The following is a 26,099-nucleotide window of genomic DNA, read 5'->3' on the forward strand; positions in this document are numbered from 1 at the left end:
TGTCTAAATCAGGAGCAGCGGTGTCTGCAATGGTGCTTTGCTGACCCTGTTGCCATCCATTAGACACTGTGCCTTTGAAAACACTGACTGGCTGTCTGCTCCATGCAGGGGGGAGCTCTCATTTGTGGTACTGTGTTCATTCCCAGATGGAAGCTGGCATTTAGTAATAAGTGTAAGTTGTATTGTTGGGACTGGCTTGGATGTCTACAACTGGAAGAAAGACTTTGGAGCTCCACAGAGAGGCCTAATCAAACTTGTTTAGCTTATATATAAATGTAGTTGGTTATGCAATGCAAATGCAAAAAAAATAAACACCTTACAAGTCTCATTTTGGCCAAATTCTAAGGTATCATCATATGTATCGTTCCCAGGTAGGCAATCCTTGAATGCACCGTGATGAGCATGTTGGAAAAAGTAAATCTAAGATGGTGAACAAAGAAACAGAAATTGATCATAAATATTATTTGTGCAATGCTGAGAAGTTTTTGATAAGTTTAATATCATAGAAAACTGACTATATTTGCTCCATTTAAGGTAGGATGCTGCCATAGAAGACAGTTGCCTATGTAAGCAAGAGACAGTGAGGCAGCTCACTAAGTTTTGGAACAGACCCAATGTTGCTAAAATGTAAAGAAAAGAAAAATTGAGAATTGATATGACTGTTTTGTGGTTTTACTCACCACTTACCAGCAAAATATAAAAAGGCACTTAAAATGTTCAGTGCCAGTGTTTTGATCTAGGATGCATCCAGGTCGTTTTCAGGCTGTCTTTCTGCTAGAATACGGTGTTTGTGATGGTGAGCTTTAATTCTGCGCAAAATTCAAGAAGCAGGTGCACAATGTCATTACAGCCACCCACGCCATGTTTCCCAAGGACGGCTTTCCAGGCTTCAGAGTCTCGGCCCAATCTGGCATTGAGATCTCAGAGGATGATTATTTTGTCGCTCTCTGGGATGCTCTTGAGAAGTCTGCGCAGGTCAGCTTAGAATTGGTCCTTTTCAGAAAGATCTGCCTGGAGTGTTGGAGCATATACACTGAAGAGTGTGGCGTGTTGTTGGTTCTCTAACGGGAGACGCATGGACATGATGCGGTCGGTGTGACCGGTAGGAAGGTTTGTTAACTTAGTGGCCTTGACCATGAAACTGAAACTTTTCAGTCTTTGGTTTTCCTGACCAGTACAGGGTGTATCCAACGACAAGTTCTCGCAGACTTCCTTCCTCTGAAAGGCGGACTTCACTAAGTGCAGCAATGTCACCACCAAGGTGAGAAAGTTTGTGTGCGATTAAGGCAGAGCGTCGTTCTGGTGTGTTGCTGTCGGTTGAGTCTAGCATTGTTCTGATGTTCCAACAAGCCAGTTTTAGTCTTTTCCCACGATGTGAGGCAGGTGGGGCATGCCTTGTTTTTTTCTGTTTTGTTTTGACCACGTTGGAAGATGCCTGTTGGCTTGATAGAAATTTTACTCGGTCTGTCAGATATTTGTCATGCAACCTCTCTATGTGACCTATAAAGCTGGCACTTGCATGTCAATGGAAGACAAAAAAAAGAAAAAAGAAAGTAGGCTACTACTAGTACTAAATGTGACAAGTACAAAACATCAGCTAAATGGAGCATTTGTCATTAAAATTTGATCTTCAAGGAATTACCTGGGCTTTGCAGGAGTTCTGAAAAGTGTGACGTGAGATATAACAATAATTTTTAAAGGCATCTGATCTTTTCTGTTTTTATTTTATGGCCATTATTAAACATTTTAATGTTATTATTTATTTACTACTCATTAAATGTGGGTCGGGTCCTGGGAACTCAACGAGTATTGATACTGACTACCACCCCTGGAGTTGCGAGTTTGAATCCAGGGTGTGCTGAGCAGTGGCGGGCCGTGCATTTAAAGTCTAGGCCTTCAGTGTGATTCATGCCATTAAGAAAACACAGTTTCACAATGAATAAGACACCCTATGCCTTTGGCCATCATACATTATGCCGCAGCTAACTAATAATACCAATTGACATTTTAAAAACATGTCCACGCATGAAAGCCAGAACTTGAAACGAAACTTAATGCTGAAGCAAGCCTAATTTTAACTGCAGCATGACTGTTTTGTGAAATGAACATCTCCCGAACAGACATTCAAAAATCATAATTTTTCATATGAATCTACCATGGAGGTCTATAATACCTGGAAAAATCTATCTAATAATATTTGCGATTTAAATGTTGCTTGCAATAAATTTCTTTTCTTCAAGGTACATGGTTATGCTGCATTCCATTCAAGTTGGATGAGGGATATTCCTACTTGATATCTCTGACCAAAAATACATTCCATTCCCCGATATTCGGAAGATGATGTTTAAGGAAACAAAACGGCAATGCTCCCGTTAGCTTAGCAGGGGTTTGACTCTCATTAAAGATGTCTCCTAGCAACCCAACTGATAAACAATGCTGCAGCGCTAGCATTTGTGCTTCAGGTGTACGATTATCAAAAGAGATTATAATGTTTTATACACCTGTTTCTGCAGGCGTTTGTTAAACAAGCTTTAATATCATGTAATGTGGAAACAAATTCATTTATCGATATTACTTAATAAAGTGAATGTTTACCACTTTGTACATCTCCCGGAATGTCGACATGTTTGTGTGACATCATGCCCCTGCATCTCAGTGAAATCCATGTTGAGAATTTCTGCATGAGCCAACAAGTTGTAATTCTGACTTCAAGATGTCATTGCACTTTTCCTAGTAGGAATTTGTAAAATCCGACTTTCCGAGTTGAATGGAACGCAGCACTACTTTTCAAAAATTTGATCCGACACTGAATGCTCAAGCAGACTCATTTACACTTAAACTCCTGATGTTGCTATAACAATGCAAAAAGCACTTACCAATTTACTTGAAGTGAAAATCAGTCCTCCTTTCCTGCTTAATAAATTAACCAATCACATGGTCATGCAGAACATCTCATTTTTAAATCCATAAGGATCTCTTTCTCAAGGGCAACGGCAGTGATGACAGCAGACTCGTCAGACAGATTGATCTTACGCGTTTCACTCTTGAATTAAGTATATCACTTAAAGCGTGATTGCGTCACTCAAGGCCAGCTAGAAGGCCTGGACTGGGACATATTCTAAAGATCACACCCACCAAGAACAAATAAATCAATCTGATTGGCTGATGAATCTGACAATCTGACATTAGATATGCATTCATTCGCACTGTTGATTCTGTGTAAATTCTGAAGGCCTGATGGTGCGGAGCTCAAAGATTTGTGAAACAGTTGTCACACTTTGCTTGTAAGCATCAAGGAATAAATTCTGACTGGATAAACTTTTTGTTTTTCTCTATTTGTTTGTAGATTAATTAAGAGTGGAAAGCGATTAAAAATACATAGGCAAAAAGGTGATTGAGAATGAAAGGATGAAAAAATATTTATTTATTTGGCATGTTAGGCCAGCAGAGAAGGCTTTGCTGGCCCTGAGAATTCGCCACTGGTGCTGAGTGACTTCAGCCAGGTCTCCTAAGCAACCAAAATTGGCCCAGTTGCTAGGGAGGGTAAAGTCACATGGGGTGACCTCCTTGTGGTCACGATTAGTGGTCCTCGCTCTCAGTGTGGTGCATGGTAAATTGTGCATGGATCGTGGAGAATAGCATGAGCCTCCACATGCTGTGAGTCTCCGCAGTGTCATGCACAGTGAGCCATGTGATAAGATGCATGGATTGACTAACTCAGAAGCGGCGCAACTGAGACTCGTCCTCCACCACCCGGATTGGTGCGAGTAACCGCGCCACCACGAGGACGTAGTAAGCAGTGGGAATTGGGCATACCAAATTGGGGAGAAAAGGGGATAAAATGTAAAAAAAAATATAATAAAATGTGGGGGTGCCAATTTAAAATCTCACCTAGGGTGCCAACAGAGTTTGGACGGCCTTAGCTCCAGGTACTAAGGAACTTCTGGCCACCCACATTAGGCTCTTGACTTTGACATTGGTTGACCCTCTTGACAGTAGCATACAGTAATCTTAACCTTAAATTCCAACTATACGAGTGTTAGTTCATTTAGAATGCATACCAAATCTTGAGGAAACGGATCCACCTAGTCTGTGTGTTTGTAAATTCCTTCATCTGTAAACAGCAATTCTAGCTTAGATTAGGAGGCTGAAGGTAATGGAAATAAAATCCTTTTTAGAAATCGTTATGCTCTGTACAGCTTCTAGATTAGGATTTCTGCCCATAATCCTAATGAAAATTGGTGTTGGAAATTACTTTCTTAATCACCTATACTGCTGTCTGTGCCAGCTTCTTCAGATCACCCAGTAGCTCATGTTATCTCACACACCTAGCTTGTTAACAGCTTTCCAAATGCAATTGAGACCATAATAGTGTTGGCTGGTAGTAACAGACTCAGCCTTGAAAGGTGAAATCCTCTCAAGTTCTGAACAAGATGCAGAGTAAAAATTGGGTTTAGATCTCTGAGGAGTGCAAGAGGTTAATCATTAACTTCGGTCCTAACTTTTAGTGTTTTGCAAAACAACCGAAAGAATTACCTACTTTAGAAACTGCATGCTGTTTTTCTCACAAGAAATGGCAGGCATTAAAAGAATTATATGAAATGTCTCCCATTTTCTCCGGCACACAGCAAAGTACACACAAGTACAAAGGTCAACCTATTTGTTTGAGTATCTACCATTAGATTTGTTTTTCCAAGTCAGGTTTCATGCCTTTCCAGTTCTCAAATGAACCTTTTTGTTCCATGCATAGAAGTACTGACAAAAAGGCCTTGAATACCACAAGTTTCTTTATTTTAAAACACAGGCATTCATATTGAATAAGGCACATGTATAAATACATAATAGATGGCAAAGAATTCTCGCTCAAATACAGCAATAGCATCCCAAAGTGTATCTAAGTTTTAATTCCAAAGAAAAAGCTACAAACCAAAACTCAGCGAACATTTTAAGGGCTACCATTTATGTCAAACTTGTTCAGGAGCTTGAAATCTAATCGGTCCTGGTGTATTTTGGATATCGGTGTATAATGACTAAAAGTGTGTGTTTATTTATTAATTGGTGGGATGAGAACCACCCCATCTATCGTGCTGGCCTGTCTTTGCATCTCCACCCTAATATTTTGCCTCAGTCGCTCCAGTCGCAATTGTAGTGTGGCTTCTCTTTCCTTCAACTCACCCAGAGCCCATGATGCCTGAACCTTTCCAGCTGTCACAGGTAGGCCAGAGTCCCCTGTATGGAATCTGTGAGATGGCTTCACGGGATGTGGATCCTGGAGACATGGCAAAAAGCCTCTGGATGTGATTGTGGAGGTGTTTGTGAGATGAAGGCCTTCTAAATAGCCAGCAACCTTCTCGTCCACCTCCATTTTCTGCCTGTCAGAGAGCGGAGCAGCCTCCTGATGTCTGCCCTAATGAGAATTAGACTGAGATGATCTCAACAGACCAGGATACTGATCAAACATCAAATGGATACTAATATCAAAAGGAAAGGTATTGCGTTATACTAGTCAAGTAAGCTGGTGTAGAAATGCCAGTGTATGTCTCTTGCAACACCATCAATATGATGTAAAAAATTCTGTTTCAGACATTCAAAATAACACCAGCCTCAACCATTTCAGACAGTCATAAATCATAATAGGTTAGATCTGTAGTATCTGTAGCATGAGTGTGTATGACAGGTCTATCTATCAATGCATCAGAGAACACCTAATTATCCATCAAACATGCCACATTGAATTTTTATACAATAAGTATAATTTATTCAGGCAATAAAGGATGGTGATGAAGAAATGACCTAGTTTTTAAAAAATTATTTTAGCTATATCCTCCCTCATTATCAGGATATTAAAACACTTTTGATGAATGCTTGAGGAACCTTTGAGCAGGTAATAAAACATGAGGAAAGTTAAACATACACGGAACAAACCACTCGCCTTGGGAAGAAATTGGAGGATACGGAGAAACCAAAAATAGGATTGAGAGAGAGGGAGAGACAAAAGAAAAAATATGGATGTGATTGTGATGGAAATCGTAAGGAATGTAATGATTATGGTACCAATTCTATCAAACGATTCTTTTAGTACTTGACGAAGAGACTTAAAGATAGTTGATGATTGGTCGTAACTAGTGGGTTTTTTAATGGCCGATATCCAGAGAGCAGAGTGGCCGACAGGCCAATACAATGCCGATATATCACACAATTTAATATAGTAAATAACATAAAATTGCTAAAAAAAGAACAAACTCTTATTTAGCTCTATATTTACTCAATTTTACACAAATCTTTGTAAAAAATAATATTGTAATATTTTAAATGGTAGATAGCAGTTTCTTCTGATTTCTGTTTTCTTGGCGATATATCGGTCGACCACAAGTCGTAACTATATATTTAACAAAAATAGTAGACAAAAACTCTATACCATCTAATATACGAATTTTCAAAGTTTATTTCAGTTGAAGAAGTACATTATCTGGGTTAGTGGTGGGCAATATGACCTAAACCTTATATCACGATAAGAATCATTTTACATCACGATAACGATACATATCACGATATGAAAAAAAAAAAAAAAAAAATTGGTTTATAAATTAAATAACCATATTGTAATGCCTATTTTTTTTATAATCTAGTCATTTAATTAAGCACTTTATAAATGAAAACGTCTTCCTCTTATAGTTATTGCTTAATTTGGAACTTGACAGAGTAAAAACAAAACTCAATTTGGTTTTAAATCAACATTACCATAATGCTAAATTTCACATTATGTCTGATGTTGACTAGCATTATAATTTTTATTATACATTTTCCTCAAGAAACTTGACATCTTCTGAAAGCAATGCAACAAAGGAAATAATCCATAAGTAAAAAAAAAAATATATATATTTTTTAATTTATATATATATATATATATACACACACACACACACACACACACACACACACACACACACAATTGAAGTCAGAAGTTTACATACACTTAGTTTGCAGTCATTAAAACTAATTTCATATTAGCAAACTATTGTTTTGGCAAGTCATTTAGGACATCTACTTTGTGCATGACACGAGTAATTTCTCCAACAATTGTTTACAGACAGATTGTTTCACTTTTAATTCCAGTGGGTCAGAAGTTTACATACACAAGTTAACTGTGCCTTTAAGCGGCTTGGGAAACTCCAGAAAATGATGTCAAGCCTTTAGACAATTAGCTTCTGATAGGAGGTGTACTGAATTGGAGGTATACCTGTGGATGTATTTTAAGGCCTAACTTCAAACTCAGTGCCTCTTCGCTTGACATCATTGGAAAATCAAAAGAAATCAGCCAAGACCTCAGAAACAAAATTGTGGACCTCCACAAGTTTGGTTCATCCTTGGGAGCAATTTCCAAATGCCTGAAGGTACCACGTTCATCTGTACAAACAATAGCATGCAAGTATAAACACCATGTGACCATGCAGCCATCATACCACTCAGGAAGGAGACTTAGTTTGGTGCAAAAAGTGCAAATCAATCCCAGAACAACAGCAAAGGACCTATATCCACAGTAAAATGAGTCCTATATCGACATAACCTGAAAGGCTGCTCAGCAAGGAAGAGGCCAATGCTCCAAAGCCACCATAAAAAAGCCAGACTACAGTTTGCAAGTGCACATGGGGACAAAGATCTTACTTTTTGGAGAAATTTCCTCTGGTCTGATGAAAAATAATGGAAATTTTTGGCCATAATGACCATCGTTATGCAAGCCGAAGAACACTATCCCAACCGTGAAGCATGGGGGTGGCAGCAGGAGGGACTGGTGCACTTCACAAAATAGATGGCATCATGAGGAAGGAAAATTATGTGGATTTATTGAAGCAACATCTCAAGACATCAGCCAGGAAGTTAAAGCATGGTCGCAAATGGGTCTTCCAAATGGACAATGACCCCAAGCATACCTCAAAAACTGTAGAAAAATGGCTTAAGGACAACAAAGTCAAGGTATTGGAGTGGCAATCACAAAGCCCTGACCTTAATCCAATAGAAAATTTGTGGGCAGAACTGAAAAAGCGTGTTGAGCAAGGAGGCCTACAAACCTGACTCAGTTACAGCAGTTCTGTCTGGAGGAATGGGCCAAAATTCCAGTAACTTATTGTGAGAAGCTTGACCAAAGTTAAACAATTTAAAGGCAATGCTACCAAATACTAACAAATTGAATGTAAACTTCTGACCCACTGAGAATGTGATAAAATAAATAAAAGCTGAAATAAATCACTCTCTACTATTATTTTGACATTTCACATTCTTAAAATAAAGTAGCGATCATTACTGACCTAAGACAGGGAATGTTTTCTATGATTAAATGTCAGGAATTGTGAGAAACTGAGTTTAATGTATTTGGCCAAGGTGTATGTGAACTTCTGACTTCAACTGTATAATTAATACAGTAATTAAACTGATTTAATCTCTTGAGCCTTAAATTGGCTACACATAACTCATTAACAGTTCTCAGTTCATTTTGAGTTGGACATGACGGAAATAATGACTTGCGGTTAAGATTAAGTAAAGAACTGCACGACTGATTCAGTCAGTGAGAGAGTCATCTGATTTAAAATGCTCATGGGAGTAATTTCTGGGTTTTTAAGAACGATTCATTAAAAAGAACCAAGTCATTTGTTTACATATCTGGCAACACTTTTTTCCCGTGACGTTTGTTTTTTGTGTATCCAGCAAGGACATCGCAATAGGAACGTGTAGTCTATTTAATAATTTTGTATGATTTCCCGGCACCCAGACTTTCTCTCTCCTCCATTCAGAGCGCAAGCACACAACTTCATTAAAACAATTTCCTTTTATCGTGTGTGGCGCAGTAGCGGTGCAGGTAACAATATCAGTATTATTTTATTACGGTGTTCCGTCCACATCTGCAGAACAATACAGACATTCAAGTATCGTTTTCTGAACTGAATGTCATGAAAGTAATTCAGTTCTAGTATTTTAAACAAGTGTATTGTCATCTTATCTGAACAATATCTGGTTCTCGGTTCCCAGTTTATATAGATTTTTATTTTGGAGAGTGTGATTAACTGAAGTCTTAACTGAATATCTTTAGTTACACTGTCAGCATCTCAAGTATCAAAACGGACAGAGCTTGAACTTCAGTCCCAAAATGAACTCCAACTTCTGCAGTGAAATCCTGACCTTATAAGTTCAAGCCTTCCTGTCCACACTTATGCAGGTAGATCTTATTTATTGACCAATCATTACCTGTGAAGTGAGTGTGAGAGTGGACTGCTCTATTCTTCTGACCCTCAGTTCTGTCTGCAGCCTCAGCAACATCTTGTCAAGCCGTCGGACTGCTCTCCTGGCCTTGTCACCGTGGGGACACCTCAGAGTGACAGCCTGCCCCCCTAGTGGGCAATCGGCTTGCTTCATCTCGGACGTATCAGCGAGGGAGCTGTCAATGACACTGTCCTGCACAGAGACAAAGGTATGAGTGCAATTGGTCTCGAATAGTCTGAGATGCATTGTGCTCATAAAACTATGCCAGATCAGTGGGCTCTGTTAAAAAAAAAAAACAAAACCTGAAAACATCTTTGGATTCACAACTTGATTTACTAAAGAGCCAACAGAAGACATTGTTTGCAGTGGGTGCTCATTTAAAACCAAAACCTGCATGCTTTTTATGAAGACTTTATTTGTTTGTCAACATGCATTGTTTTTTTTTTCTTCAGGTTTCTCTTTTATGATCAATCACCTCATTGCACAAGGGTAACAATTCAACTAGATATTTACATTTTCTGAAATGCGAATGGTGTTTGTCCATGTAAAACTTGCAGCCACAATGCTAGGATGTTCTGAGTGGTTGGTAGGAAGTTGCTATGTGGTCACTAGGGTGCTCCGATTGGTTCTTACATTGTTTTGGTTGGTTGCTTACTGGCCCAAGCCAAAAAAGCCCACCCCCTATTTTTTGCTATGAAATTCTAAAGACAGCTGCAATAGCCCATTGAGCTACAGTTATAACTAAGGGTTTTCTTAACTTTAGGGGTTTGATGCAGCTGGGCACAGAAGTATAAGTAATTGTATTAGGGATACCTGCCTTAGTAAACACAACGAAGGGGCTGTTCAGACTGAACACGTTCTTGCACTTAAAAAAGCTGGATGCAGCTAAATGAACGCAAATGTCTTAGGTGCGTTTTTAGAAGTTAACACATGAAGTTCTTTTTAACTTGACGGTGTCAAAAAAAAAAATGTGCCATTCATGTTTGAGACGCAGAAAAAAAACAAAGAGACGTGGTGCAACGGTCAAACAATGAAGCACAGATGCAACAATGCATTTGGTGTGAAAGACCCCCCAATACATTTTTTTGTTAAAACAGTTCTGCTGCAGCATTTCCTGACACATCAGGATAACTCAGTGAAAGTGTTTTGTTTTGTTTAAGGTTCCCACACTTTTCAAGGCACAATTTTCCAGGAAATTTCCAGGACATTTTGTGCCCAACGGTGTAATATTTAAGCAAAAACACGAGCGGTCATGATGTATATTGTGGTTACTGGATGGTCATTTTTTCTGAATTCCGTATTCGAGAGTTTAATAAAATTTTATTATTTAAAAATGGTGTCTAATAAAATTAATTAAAACTTTAATAAAATAAAAATATAATTATTTTAATTCATGTAATTTTTCAACATAACATTACATTGTGAGTAGTTTTTTTTTTACAAAATCCTCACAGCACAATCAGAAACACTCGAGATAAAAATTACAGTAAATATTACATAAATATTACTATACTGCAATAATATCCAGTATTCTTGTCTTTTCCCATTTCACATATCCATTTAAATTAAGCTGTATTTTTGACAGTAGTATCTCACCTCCACATAAAGACTTCTCTACATGGCCAAGTGTGACTATTAAACCCCAAAAAGCTAAACACAGAGCACGCTTGATGATCATGATGAGGTGTTTTCAGTGTATGAGCAGCCAGCTTCACACATTCACTTTAAAGCGTACAGATCGTGAAGATAATATATTCAATGAATAAAATATTTATTGAGAGTACATAAATTGCAGCCTTTTACGGTTTAATAAACTAGGACATATCGCGATTTTATTGTCATTAATTGTGCATTCAAACATTCGTTTTCATTCCAAATATGTTATATTCCATGACATTCCGTGCTTTATTCCTAATTACATTTTTACGACTGAAATCAGTGATTCCGTCCATATACTGTATATTCACAAAATTAACATTACAGCAATGTTGGAATGAATTAAATAATATTTTGCACTGTATCACCATCCCATCATTATATACTTATTATGGGTAAAAAGGTTCTAATCTGAGCAAAGCAAAGATAACAACAGATGAGCAGAGAATGTATGTGACAGGGGTTTTTTCCATGACAATCAACCACTGATATTGTTTAACAATGTGAAGCTGCTTGCAGTGACAAAACAATATGAATTTGTGTATTTGACACCTATCCTGAGTCACGATCATTATTATGTTTTAGTACATGTAACAAAAACATCGTTAGTGACACAGTCAAACTTTTATTTACCCAAAATATTTTCCAGGACAAATAATTCTTTTCCAAGACATTTAGGCATTTTTCTCATTTACCATGACTTTTCCATGACTGGAAAACTGCATTGCAAAATTTCAGGTACGCATGGGAACCCTGGTTGTTGATCCAGGTTTTCCAAAGCCAGACTTTCTGTGAGTGCCTCCAAAAGGAAATCAATGCTTTAAAAACCTGTGCTAATCAACAGTGGTTCGAGCAATAGCTGAAGCTTCAGAGATGCTTTCATCAATCTTATGTGGACAGTGACAAGACAATCCAGTCCAAATAGCACTCTATCCCCAATATGTTTGGCTTTCAAAGAAATAGATTTCCCATTGACATGTTAGGGCTATTTGATTTCCATTCCCCTACTTCCTGTCCTTTGGACTGGGGAAAATTTTTCTGCGTTTTAACATTTCATCTCTCAAAAAGGGCTCTGAAAATTATATTAACAGGGTTTAAATGTACAGTATATTATAATTTTATCCCTTTTGAACAAATCCAATATCATAGAGGTTACTGTTAGACATGCATGATATATTGGTTAACTTTATCTGTATTTGTAAATTATTGGCATTGTTCTGATCGACCAATTTTGGTAGCAGATAAAAAAAAATTTCCCCCTCAATTCTATACCATTTTTCAAAAGTACTAAACACTTATCCAAGTAGCATTTGATTGGACATAAGTCCGTAAGTGTTTTGATGCCCGATGCCACTTTATTGAATTAAGGCGATAAGCCATGAGAGGCCCTGTAACGCATATTCTCGAGTAGCTTATTCGTTTTATAAAATGGCTGGCAACAGCAATATGACAAAAGACACCAGCGTTCCATAAACAGTTCAATTTTTCATTAATAATAATCTGAATAAATAATTCTTCCGTCAAGTAATACAGTTCATTATATTTGTGGTAGCAAAACAACAAAAACGTCTTCAGATGTGGTTCATCCAATCAGAAGGAAGTTTTATAAACACAGTTTTGGATAAGTGCTTTAGTATTAATGTTGTGTTGAAACAGACAAAACAGTATAAAACACTAAACACTAAAACAATGTGCATCATCAGAACATTGCTTTGATTGAGTGTCTTACAACGATTTCTAGAAGCAACATAAAAGAACAGTAGTACTAGAAAAGAAAATCTTTTAAATACTCTGATGTTCTGGGAGTGGGAAAACAGCTTTCCTCCATTTGTTCAACTCAAAGAGACCCATGAGCTCACCGTTCTTACTGAATAGCAGTTAAAATATCCCCTTTTAACTTCAATATGCACACTCTTAGTGAAAAATGAAGCCCTGCCAAGAGCTCAGGATCCACTCCTGCTAGCCGGAGACTTCTTTACAACTTCATTTCAACCTGGCGAGGTGCCAACGTGAGTGAGGGCTCTTGTCTGCCAGATTCAGAGGCTTGCAGTGCCAGTGCATCACTGTGAATGACAACTCAAAGCTGGGCAAGGTTACTGTGGGCAAAGCAGCTGTCTGGCTCTCAAACAACAGCTGGGGTAATATACATATTAGATTCACTGTCATTAGTAAGTTTTCAGACAGGAGAATATGTCTGGTAAGCTAATTTGTTTACGTTTAAACTCTCAATAGTTGCTTGTGAATTCCCATACTTTCAGAGTAAGTACTGAATTTGATGAAGAACTTACTTTCAACCATTATGAAGTATGTTCTGAGGGTATGAGATGTGTACTATAATGTTTCTGGACATACTACATATGGAAACATGGACATTGTTGTCCTTTAATCTAAATGTTTTTGGACCTATGACGTACTAACAACAACCTTGAAAATAATTTACTCAGGTGTTGTACCATTTAAAAACAACTTAACAATAAGGAACAAGTTTCTTGGTACCTATAGCATTTACACTTGAAAAGAACCACCTGACTCCTGGTTCTCCTTTTTTATTTTTTATTCAGCGTTTTGAATTTAACGGCTCATCATTCACGTGGCCTTAGGAGGTAACGAAGTGCCTACTAGCTGCACACTTCAGAATATCAGTGCAAGCAGTACACCATTCAGGTATTGTTCGCCAACTGTTTCACTAAAGACGGTCACATTTACCTTTGCATGACGAAATTCCATTTTGCAAATTAGGCATGGCCGGATGTTCAGAGTGTGTTAAACCAGCAAAAAATTTATTCTCAAACAGCCTCTTTTAAATGCTGCATTAAATACTCTGGGAGAGTGAAGTTAAAAAAGAAACTCGCCACTAAAATTCAGTGTAGCTGTGTATGAAGCACCACCCACACAAAGATCACTGCCAATCCAAGTAACTTCCTATTGGTCAACATGGCAAATTCACCTGTGAAAGTTCACCAAACTTGAACTCGACGCAAAATTCGTGGGGTAAAATTTTCACCACCGGAAGTCCATTGCAAGAAAATTATGATCACACGGATTCCCAATGAGATGACTGTATTTCGCCTGTGAAGGTAAATGTGACCATGCCTTCATACTGCGTATTGGGACAACCTAATCATTTGATGAACTGATTGTTGCATACTATACTATATAGTATAAAATTACACACATTTGGACGTAGGGTTTGTGTTGTGTTGGTTTGATCTGGTGATGAACCACGCATGCATAAATACCTGGTTAGATCAACAGCAAAGCAACAGCATGAACAAACAGAATATTAGGTAAAGGAGTGCATGTTTGAACCTCAAAATCATTCCTGTGTGAAATAACGCATACGCACCATCCAGCACCAGAATAAAGGCTCGTGAAGTTTCCAATCCAGATATGACTCCAGAATTTCGTTCAGTGCCTGTATCCGCTCCAGCTCCTACAATAAAAGCACACTGTAAGAACTGATTATATGCTTTATGCCTCTGTTGTTTCCACAACTATAAAACCCCCAGTGGCCCTACAGTGCAAGTACAGTTTAACACACTTGGCAGCTGCTTTGATCTTTACTCAGGGGCGATTCTTTCCCTCCAGGAGCCGACTAATACCTCACATCTCTGCAGTTAGACAGAAGCTCCCCAGAGACTTGAGGTTGATAACTCCTTTCAGTATACCACACAGGCTGAAGGGCATTGGGTAGAGTGAGAGAGAGAGAAATCCCTGAGCTGCCCACCACACCTTACAGAGCTAAAGCAGAGTGAGTTATTAGCCTGTCTGGACACATCTCACACTGTATACACCAGACATTCAAAACTGAAAGACCTCCCACACCCTACCAATTGGCAGGAATTAGTAGGGCTGGGCTATATACTGAACATTTACTATACAGCATATTCAATAAATAATTGTTGCAAAATGATACAATATCATTAATATCGTGATTTCAACATGTAGTTTATTTGTTCATTAAGTTTCCTAAAAACCATCCAATATGGGCCAGTTTTGCACCCACTTGCAAGAATGCGAGCGCTAAGGCCAGAAACCTACTTTACGCAATTATGTGTACGCAGATGTGAGTGCTTGGCCAAAGCATGGTTCGGTTGAACATACATAATGTGCATTCTTACATAACTGTGGCGGTAACAAACCTCAGTACACAAGGGGGCAACAGAGTTACAATCAAAAGCCATTAAACTGGATGTGTATTTATTTGGGGAAGTCTCTATAAATATATTGACTTTCACAGACTTGCTCAGCGATGTTCTCTTCAAACTGTTGCTCTGTCATGACAGTAGCTGACTTGAAAATAAATCTCACCGCAGAAATTAACGGTTTACACTAATGACCACAATAGCACCTCTTGTGGCAGAAGGCAATACAAAATGCATATTTGTGTCAAGTTATGAAGTGCGGTTTGACACTGTTTGGAACACAACCACATTCTAAATTGAGCTTGCATAGCCTGAAGTGTCTGTGTTTACGTCCAAGGGTAGTGTGTGTTTTAGCCTTTAAACAGAGCTATTTAAGCAATATCACCAGCAACAGTGCAATTGTTCTGTATACCAGCATGGCTGTGTTTTGGTCATAGGCACGACTCAGGTTGCAGGCCATTCATCATATACAGGTGCATCTCAATAAATTAGAATGTCGTGGAAAAGTTCATTTATTTCAGTAATTCAACTCAAATTGTGAAACTCGTGTATTAAATAAATTCAATGCACACAGACTGAAGTAGTTTAAGTCTTTGGTTCTTTTAATTGTGATGATTTTGGCTCACATTTAACAAAAACCCACCAATTCACTATCTCAAAAAATTAGAATACATCATAAGACCAATAAAAAAAAAACATTTTTAGTGAATTCTTGGCCTTCTGGAAAGTATGTTCATTTACTGTATATGTACTCAATACTTGGTAGGGGCTCCTTTTGCTTTAATTACTGCCTCAATTCGGCATGGCATGGAGGTGATCAGTTTGTGGCAATGCTGAGGTGGTTTGGAAGCCCAGGTTTCTTTGACAGTGGCCTTCAGCTCATCTGCATTTTTTGGTCTCTTGTTTCTCATTTTCCTCTTGACAATACCCCATAGATTCTCTATGGGGTTCAGGTCTGGTGAGTTTGCTGGCCAGTCAAGCACACCAACACCATGGTCATTTAACCAACTTTTGGTGCTTTTGGCAGTGTGGGCAGGTGCCAAATCCTGCTGGAAAATGAAATCAGTATCTTTAAAAAGCTGGTCAGCAGAAGGAAGCATGAAGTGCTCCAAAATGTCTTGGTAAAGGGGTGCAGTGACTTTGGTTTTCAAAAAACACAATGGACCAACACCAGCAGATGACATTGCAACCCAAATCATCACAGACTGTGGAAACTTAACACTGGACTTCAAGCAACTTGGGCTATGAGCTTCTCCACCCTTCCTCCAGACTCTAGGACCTTGGTTTCCAAATGAAATACAAAACTTGCTCTCATCTGAAAAGAGGACTTTGGACCACTGGGCAACAGTCCAGTTCTTCTTCTCCTTAGCCCAGGTAAGACGCCTCTGACGTTGTCTGTGGTTCAGGAGTGGCTTAACAAGAGGAATATGACAACTGTAGCCAAATTCCTTGACACGTCTGTGTGTGGTGGCTCTTGATGCCTTGACCCCAGCCTCAGTCCATTCCTTGTGAAGTTCACCCAAATTCTTGAATCGATTTTGCTTGACAATCCTCATAAGGCTGCGGTTCTCTCGGTTGGTTGTGCATCTTTTTCTTCCACACTTTTCCCTTCCACTCAACTTTGTTAACATGCTTGGATACAGCACTCTGTGAACAGCCAGCTTCTTTGGCAATGAATGTTTGTGGCTTACCCTCCTTGTGAAGGGTGTCAATGATTGTCTTCTGGACAACTGTCAGATCAGCAGATTGTGTAGCCTAGTGAACCAAACTGAGAGACCATTTTGAAGGCTCAGGAAACCTTTGCAGGTGTTTTGAGTTGATTAGCTGATTGGCATGTCACCATATTCTAATTTTTTGAGATAGTGAATTGGTGGGTTTTTGTTAAATGTGAGCCAAAATCATCACAGTTAAAAGAACCAAAGACTTAAACTACTTCAGTCTATGTGCATTGAATTTATTTAATACACGAGTTTCACAATTTGAGTTGAATTACTGAAATAAATGAACTTTTCCATGACATTCTAATTTATTGAGATGCACCTGTATGATCATTTTACAACAAAATAGTTCACCAAAAAAATAACAATTCTCTCATCATTTACTCACCCCCTTATGCCATCTCAGATGTGAATGATTTTTTTTCATCTGCTGAACATAAATTTTAGAAACTAAAAATTTTTAGAAGAATTTATCAGCTCTTTTAGTCTATATAATGCAAGTGAATGGGTGCCAAAATTCTGAAGCTCCAAAAATCACATATGTCAGCATAACAGTAATCCATATGACTCCAGTGTTTAAATCAATGTCTTCAGAAACTATATGATAGGTGTGGGCGTGAAACAGATCAATATTTAAGTCCTTTATTACTATAAATTCTACTCCCTGCTCACTCCACTTTAACTTTCACATTCTACTACTTGTGTTTTTGGTGATTCACATTCTTCATGCATATCCCCTACTGTGCAGGGAGAAGAATTTTTAGCAAAAAAGGACTTAAATATTCAAAATATCAAAATTTTGCAAACTATTCACTTGCATTGTATGGACCTACAGAGCTGAAAAAATTTTCTGAAGATCTTCATTTGTGTTCTGCTGAAAAAAAGAAAAAAAAAAGTTATACACATCTGTGATGGCATGAGGATGAGTAAATGATGAGAGAATTTTCATTTTTGGGTGAACTACCCCTTTAATATTTTGGACATATTCAAGACATTGCCCAGCAATATGTGTCAGTTAAAAATATGGCCAGTTATTTCAGGCATTTCTTCTCCGCCAGTGAAAATAGTTCCAAAAGAAGACAAAGCATCAAGCACATCTCTAATCTCTGCACTTCTCGCAATACTCTGTTTAGAAATAGTGTGGTTTCATTCATAAACTGAACTAATCTTTTAAGTGTTGTTAGGGTTACTCTGTTTTTTTGGATTATCTCCCCTTTTCTCCCCAATTTAGCATGCCCAATTCCCAATGCGCTCTAGGTCCTCGTGGTGGCGTAGTGATTCGCCTCAGTCCAGGTGGTGGAGGACGAATCTCAGTTGCCTCCGCGTCTGAGACAGTCAATCCGTGCATCTTATCACGTGGCTTGTTGAGTGCGTTACCATGGAAACCTAGCGCATGTGGAGGCTCACGCTGTTCTCTGCGGTATCCATGCACAACTCACCACGTGCCCCACCGAGAGCGAGAACCACATTATAGTGACGAGGAGTTTAACCCAACATGACTCTACCCACCCTAGCAACCGGGCCAATTGGTCTGGAGTCACTCTGTGTTTTTTAATGAATCAGTTGAGTCAACAATTTAATGATTCACTCATAACTTAAGACACTCTTTTTCACTACCTGCTGGTGTAAATATGCAATCTCTAGAAATGGTTACTGAATGAATCATTTAAAGAACTCAAAATGAATGATGATGCTCAAAATATCCACCATTTACAAAGCCACTCCTTAAACCTTGTGGTGATGTGGAGTGATAAAAATAGTGAAGCAACCCAGTGCAGTTTAACAGTGTATCAGCTCCCTTGGAAAGCCGCTCGTCCAATGAGATTCCAGCTGTAATGGAACTAACTGTTGTATAAATTAAAGCTCAAAAACAGTGTGTTGACTTTCATTTCAGAGATTCATTACAATTAATTCGTTTTTTCTAACTTTTTTTAAAGAATCCGTTCTTGCTTTAAAATGTTTTGGTCAAAAATACATGTCGGTAAATAATGATGTTTATTACCTTGCATCGTTAAATTGGTTTATATAAGTAAAAATGCTAAAATATTCTCTCATGTTCATTTAGAAAATAACAGTGGAAACACACCATTTATGTTCACTATATTTTACAAGATTATAAGTAGATTTTTACTGTATTTTAGTTCTTACATTTAACATTTTGAATGTACTTTCCAGCAATTGCTGTCTAGATTGAAATGCTGGTTCCTCTGATTAGGGAGATAAGGAGGACATTTGGCCAGCCCTAAAAAGTAGCACTTTTTAAAAGCACTCTCATTGTCTTTCACTCACTTCTCTATATCCTACTCTTTCATTTTAACACCTTCCCAACAGCATAAACAACCTGTCTGAAAAACCAGCCCCTTCGTTAGATGTCAGGAGGATGAATTTTTCTCAGAGATAAAATACTCCTACAAAGCCTCTAAAGAGCAAGGAAAGAGGAAGGGAACCGGAGAGCGTGGGCCTTTTGACTTTAAAGATCAAGATCCACTTGCTTCAAACAAGCAGAATTTCCCAGCCTGTCAATCTGTCACACAAAAGCAACACAGAGGTGGATGCTTCACTACAACCTTCCCTAGGAAAAGCCAGGGGATAAAAAAAAAAAAAAAAGAAAAAAAGCATTGACAGCTGCGTGCAATCAACTCGATATTGAGACAAGCTTGTTACCTAGCTTACGGCAGTTATTATCGAGCGCTGATTACCATAAGCTCTGATGGTGGATAGAAGCACTTGACATACACACAAGGAATACAAATGCTTGATGATATCCCTGGAGAGAATCTAAATAAGTAAAGGTGTTGCCCAATAACCTTTAATGCAGAAATCCTGGTCCATACATGAACTCTTGTCAATATTTCATTAAAATGTCCCTCCGTTTTCATGTCACCTTGTCAAGTGCAGTCGATGTCATGTCACTCTGATGGGAACCAGTGACGTTATTCTGACAGATAGCAGAGGGGTTGATCTTGGAGAGAACCTACAAAAAAAACAAAAAACATCACAGTTTGTGTTATTACATTTCTGTAATGTGTCCAGAAACTGAAAGAAGAAAAAAACAAAAAAAAATGTTCTTAGTATTTTGGGCTTGTTTTCAAGTTCAATAACTAAACATCCTTAAAACAAGATAAATGATCTCGATAAGCAAAATATCATAAGATATTAAGGTTGAGAAAATGCTGTATATGGAGGTAGAAGACATCAAGGTACATCCCAATTCAATGTTTGTGCCACATCCAGTTTACTGAGATGCCTTCATCTGGTCAGTTTTTGAGGGAAGCAAAGATGCAGCTTTCCACACCTTTAACATCCCAAAATGTGTGTGCAGTTCTGTGGTTGGAAGAAATCAGTTGAAAGCAGTAATAGCAGTAAGTTTATAAAGCAGTAGTTTATAAATGTCTTTAAACTTGACTCTATTTCTAGCAAAAAATAAGCATTTTAGTTACTTGGTTTGCTTGGTTATCTCTGAGGCACACTTGAATTGACAGCCTAAGAATTGTTGTCCAAGAATTTTAAAGGAAAAACAAGTTTATTTTCCTTACCACATTGAAATGTATTTTTATTATTTTAAGTATAAGCCTTACTAATTTTTGTTAGATTTCCCTGAAAATAAGATTTAATACACTGTAGTGTCATTTTTGCTTCTCAAGTATCTTCTTTGATTGATGTTTAGAGATTTTTACTGGAATACAAGACAAAAACATTGTAAATATGTAATTATATATAAAATACACACACACACACACACACACACACAGTACTGTGCAAAAGTGCATAAGATGTTTCACAAAAGCATTTGGCTTAAGATGATTATTTATATCTTCAGCTTTAGTGTGTCAGTAAGAAATATAAATGTTAGACTCACAAACATTACTTTTGCAAATAGAAAAGATTAGAATAGAAAGAACAGGGAGCCCTGCAACGGATGTCATGACCCCCACAGAGCCCCCACTGAACATCGTGTCTGTCTGAGATTACATAAAGAGACAGAAGCAATTGAGACAGCCTAAATTGATAGAAGAACTGTGGTGAATTCTCCAAGAAGCTTGGAACATCCTATCTGCCAACAACCAAGAAAAACTGTGTACATGTGTACCTAGGAGAATTTGTGCTGTTTTAAAGGCAAAGGTGGTCACACCAAATATTGATTAAGATTTTTTATGTTTACTGGACATTGTATGACATTAAATGATAACTGAAAACTATTTCATTATTTTTGAAGACATGCTCACCATGCAACATTTTTCACAAGTGCCTAAAACTATTGCACAGTACTGTGTGTGTATAATATATATATGCATTTTTTTTTTTTTTTTTTTTTGCGAGTACTGTTTAATGGAATAGTTCACCCAAAAATCATCACCCACCAATCATTTACTCAAACTCATGCCATTCCAGATGTGTATGACTTTCTTTTTTCAGCTGAACACAAATGAAGATTTTTAGAAGAATATTTTAGCTCAGTAGGTCCTTTCAATGCAAGTGAATGGTGATCAGACCTTTTGTAGCTCCAAAAATCACAAAGGCAACATAAAAGTAATCCATAAGACTCCAGTGTTTAAATCCATATCTTCTAAAGCGATATGATAGGTGTGGGTGAGAAACAGATAAAGTCTGTAAATCTCCACAATCATTTTCAGATGTTAAAGTGAAACTGAACAAGGACTACATGTGGCTTTCAGATGTAAAATGAAAAAGGCTATTTAGAGTAAAAAATTACATTCTAATCCGTTTCTCATCCTAACCTATCATATCGCTTCAGAAGACATGGATTTACCACTGGAGTCATATGGATTACTTTTATGTTGCCTTTGTGATTTTTGGAGCTACAAAAGGTCTGATCACCATTCACTTGCATTGAAAGGACCTACTGAGCTGAAATAATCTTCTAAAAATCTTTTTTTTGTGTGTGTTCAGCAGAAGAAAGAAAGTAATACACATCTTGGATGGCATGATGGTGAGTAAATGATGAGAGAATTTTCATTGTTGGATGAACTATCCAATTAAAATGATTTCAGACCACAGTAGTCTGAGTGACTTGCCCTGTGGATAAGTCTGGATCTCTCTTCCTGGGCTGAGAGTAAGCTTTTCCACTGGAGCCTCAGTTTCCCGTATTGCCATTGCAGTGCCCGCAACGCCTGATCATTCCTCACAGTCTCTTTGGAATCAGCTTCTGCTCCATGTGCCACTATATCTTCCTGTCCAAGTATGAGACCTTGGGGGACCTAACATGTCCAAACATAAGTGAACAAATCACTTAAACACTTTTTTTTTTTTTTCTCTCTCACTTCAGAAGCTGATAAATCTGGACGTGGGGCGAAAAAAGTGGTTATTTTTATGCGGTTGCTTGGGTGTTCTGTTCGGTTGCTTACTGGCTCACACTCAAGTCTGGTCCCTAGATATGGCTCAGGTCCCTCCTTCAATGTCTATGGCTTTTTTTCTCCACATTTTAACTCAATTTACTACCAGGTGAAAACTGTAAGTCAGAATACTTGGAAAAGTAATAGCGCTCATCCCCTTAAAGGAATAGCTCACTCAAAAATTGTAATTCTCTTATCATTTACACATTTTCATGCCATCCCAGATGTGTATGACTTTTTCTTCAGCAGAACACAAATGAAGATTTTTAGAAGAATATCTCAGCTCTGTAGGTCCATATGCAAGTCAACAGGGTCCAAAACTTTGAAGCTAAAGATCACTGCTGACTGGAAGCATGATTTAGAGTAAAAAAATAAAATAAAATAAAAAAAGTACTTAAAGATTGATCTTTTTAGCACCAAAAGCGATCGTGTCGCTTTAGAAGACATTCATTTAAAAGATGGCATCGTATGGATGAAGTTTATCACTGTCTGTGATTTTTGGAGCTTCAAAAGAGAAATCTCCATTCACTTGCATTTTAAGGACCTACTGAGCTAAGATATTTTTATATTTTTCATCAAATGTGTTCTGGTGAAGAAAGTAAGTCATACACACCTGGGATATCATAAGGGTGAGTAAATAATTTGAGAATTTTCATTTTTGGGTGAACTATCCCTTTAAGTTTATTACTTATGGTAAGGAGTTTGTTCAAATCTCTAACCCCAAAGTATGATGATGCAACTGATGCTTGCTTTAGCAAGCACCGCTAATAAAATAGAGGAAATTAAGAAAGCTTCCACTAGACTAAATACAAATTTTAGGAATTAACCAATACGATTTTCAACACAGAGTGAAACAGCTTTAAAATTGATCCAAAACAAACAGGATTTTATTCATTGTGCTCCAATCTTGCTTGTTTTTTATTAGAAAGTCAAATAGATTAGACCAGCCTAGAGCAAACAGAAACACAGGTTAACTGTTTAGCATGTCTGTATTAAGTAAAGTCTAAAGCTAGCAATGTCCATAAGACACTGCTAATATAACAATTGCAAAAGCATCCCTATTATATTTAATAGCAACTGATGTAGACACTAAATTACCTTTCCTTCTTTCTCACTGTGCATAAATCACAGTATAATTCTGCACTCTGCTGGCCCTAATTAGAATAGCATTTATCATAAATGCTAATTTAAAAGCTGTGCATTTCAAAAAATCCATTTGGAAAACCTCTTATTTGGCAGCACTAGAGGAGAGCAAACTGATTCATTACTCATACATACTGTATAGCATGTATGCATGTATGTGTGTAATATATATATATATATATATATATATATATATACATATACACACACACACACACACACACCAGTCACAACATTAAAACCACCTGCCTAATATTGTGTAGGTCCCCCTCGTGTCACCAAAACAGCGCCAACCCGCATCTCAGAATAGCATTCAGAGATGATATTCTTCTCACCACAATTGTACAGAGCTGTTATCTGAGTTACCGTAGACTTTGTCAGTTCGAACCAGTCTGGCCATTCTCTGTTGACCTCTCTCATCATCAAGGCACTTCCATCCACAGAACTGCCGCTCACTGGATGTTTTTGGTTTTTGGCACCATTCTGAGTAAATTCTAGAGACTGTTGTGCGTGAAAATCCCAGGAGATCAGCAGTTACAGAAATATTCAAACCAGCCCGTCTGGCACCAACAATCATCCATGCGATTATCTAATTAGCCAGTTGTGTGACAGCAGTGCAGTGCATAAAATCATGCAGATACGGGTCAGGAGCTTCAGTTAATGTTCACATCAACCATCATAATGGGGGGGGGGAAAATTATCTCAGTGATTTGGCATGATTGTTGGTGCTGGTTTGAGTATTTCTGTAACTGCTGATCTCCTGGGATTTTCACGCACAACAGTCTCTAGAATTTACTCAGAATAGTGCCAAAAACAAAAATCATCTAGTGAGGAGCAGTTCTGTGGACAGAAATGCCTTGTTGATGAGAGAGGTCAACAGAGAATGGCCAGACTGATTTGAACTGACAAAGTCTACGGTAACTCAGATACCCACTCTGTAAAATTGTGGTGAGAAGAATAGCATCTCAGAATGCTATTATGAGATGCGGGTTAACGTTGTTTTGGCAACACGACGGGGACCTACACAATATTAGGCAGGTGGTTTTAATGTTGTGGCTGATCGGTGTATATGTAGAACATATTTCTTTTTATAAACAGTTATCTCATGCTTTACCAAAACTCAGTGTCTCACCCTTGGTGCAGACGAGAGCGTGTCTAAATCATGAACTTTCTCTGCCAGCAAAAACTCCAGCAGTTTCCCTGATGACAGCACCCAGCCGAATGCCAGAAGGAGTTCTCGGCTCCCCACCTCTTCTAGGTGACTGGGCGGTCGGGGCGCCACCACCCACGGGGCCCCATAGCCACAGTGCCAGAGTGCACTCCTCACAAACAGGAGCTGTGTATCTACGAGCACAACAGTTAGACACAGTGGGCTAGACAAACACTAACAGAGCACAGATAAATTGTAGTTACGGGTAGTGATAAATATGTCACCAAATTGTTGGTCTTTAGCATTCTGGCAAGCACAATCCAGTGCAAAGGCTTTCAGCAGGAGGCCATTTAACAAAATCCACATGTCCATGGCCTAAAAGAAAAACAGCATAGAGCCTATTTTAGCACACTAAGCACTTTAAGGTTCTTATTTATCAAGCTAATAATGAAACACCTAAATCAAGTTATGCACAATATGAAAATGAGCTTTGTTACAATAAAGGTAGGCTTTTTCCTTCCATTATCATCAAATGTATTGGGTTTCAGTCCATTCTGTATATGTCTCGTAAGCACGCTCAAACACAAACACAAACACACACACACACACACACTGGTACTTATTACATTAGGAAGACTTTCCACTGTAGTGATGTGATGTGATGTGATGTGATGTGATGTGATGTGATGTGATTTATGCTCACAGATGTCCTACATTGTGAGACCATTTTCGTCTAATATAATGTAGGTCATGTAGCGGTATCACCATAACCATAGTAAACATAACCATAGTAAACATAACCATTGTAGTACGCACTTTTTGGTAGTTTTTTTGACTTGCACAGTGTGCTATTGGTTCTAGGCCTATTTAACCAGCTTGGTGCAGACAAAAACTAGAGAAATAAACGAGCAGCAGTTCTGCATATAAACTTACCGCATCCTGTTTGTTAAATTTTGCTCTTCTGAAAGCATCAGCTGTCGGAATCGACTCGACGCTTAATCCAGAGAGTATCCTGCACAGAGACGCGATGACTTCTTTCACGTTAACGCTCTTTTCGCGCTGCATTTTGTGCTGTGTAGTTTGTTGACAGCGCCGATAGTCGTTAAGCAACAGCCTCTTCCTAGTTGGGCGGTTTTAACGTCGTTTTGATTGAAACCCGTTTTGGCGCTCTCTGTGATTGACGTGAATGTTGGCCAATCAGAATTGTAGACAGCCTTTGTGATGACGTCACACAACACCTTAGTAAACTTTGTTTTCGTCGTTTCTTTTATATAAACATATATATATATATATATGTACACCTTATTTATTATAGTTATTATACACCTTATTTTTTTCTGTTGGCAAAATAATATATTCATAAAAGTAAATTATCCAACAACAAACCTTTTTTCAAACATGAAATGAAAATGTATTATGAGTCAATTGAACTTTACAAATAAATAAATAAAAGCAATAAGAACTCTGGCTTTCAATGAGGACTTGGGATTCAATTTGGACTGAAATATTTATTAAAGACCCTGGCTTGTTGTGTTGTGAAAATGACTTTTTTCCTGTAACTTGTAATGTCTGAATATTTTATTTGCTGCATCGATAACGTTTTAGATGTTATATTTTTAAAATATTTATAAACAGATAACATATAAATGTGGAGAAATCTTGAATGTACAGTATAATG

The 26,099-nt window shown here is 37.9% G+C and overlaps 1 protein-coding gene across 3 annotated transcripts; it reads right to left on the reverse strand.

The window, feature by feature from the left end:
* Window positions 1-4,782: 4,782 nt before the first annotated feature.
* Window positions 4,783-25,541, reverse strand: LOC127411263 (tubulin epsilon and delta complex protein 1-like). 3 transcript variants are annotated; one of them, XM_051646697.1, is made up of 8 exons: window positions 25,355-25,541; window positions 24,706-24,796; window positions 24,404-24,615; window positions 21,811-21,993; window positions 19,659-19,748; window positions 14,258-14,344; window positions 9,241-9,447; window positions 4,783-5,407 (listed from the first exon to the last, which is right to left on the reverse strand). In XM_051646697.1, exons 1-8 carry the CDS (start codon window positions 25,484-25,486, stop codon window positions 5,045-5,047), a joined length of 1,365 nt encoding a protein of 454 aa, XP_051502657.1. In that variant the 5' UTR covers window positions 25,487-25,541; the 3' UTR covers window positions 4,783-5,044. The 3 variants fall into 3 exon arrangements, with proteins under 3 accessions (XP_051502657.1, XP_051502659.1, XP_051502658.1); XM_051646699.1 differs by lacking the exon at window positions 21,811-21,993; XM_051646698.1 differs by lacking the exon at window positions 14,258-14,344.
* Window positions 25,542-26,099: the final 558 nt, after the last annotated feature.

The sequence above is a fragment of the Myxocyprinus asiaticus genome, chromosome 20 (assembly GCF_019703515.2).
Source record: "Myxocyprinus asiaticus isolate MX2 ecotype Aquarium Trade chromosome 20, UBuf_Myxa_2, whole genome shotgun sequence".
Classification (NCBI taxonomy): domain Eukaryota; kingdom Metazoa; phylum Chordata; class Actinopteri; order Cypriniformes; family Catostomidae; genus Myxocyprinus; species Myxocyprinus asiaticus.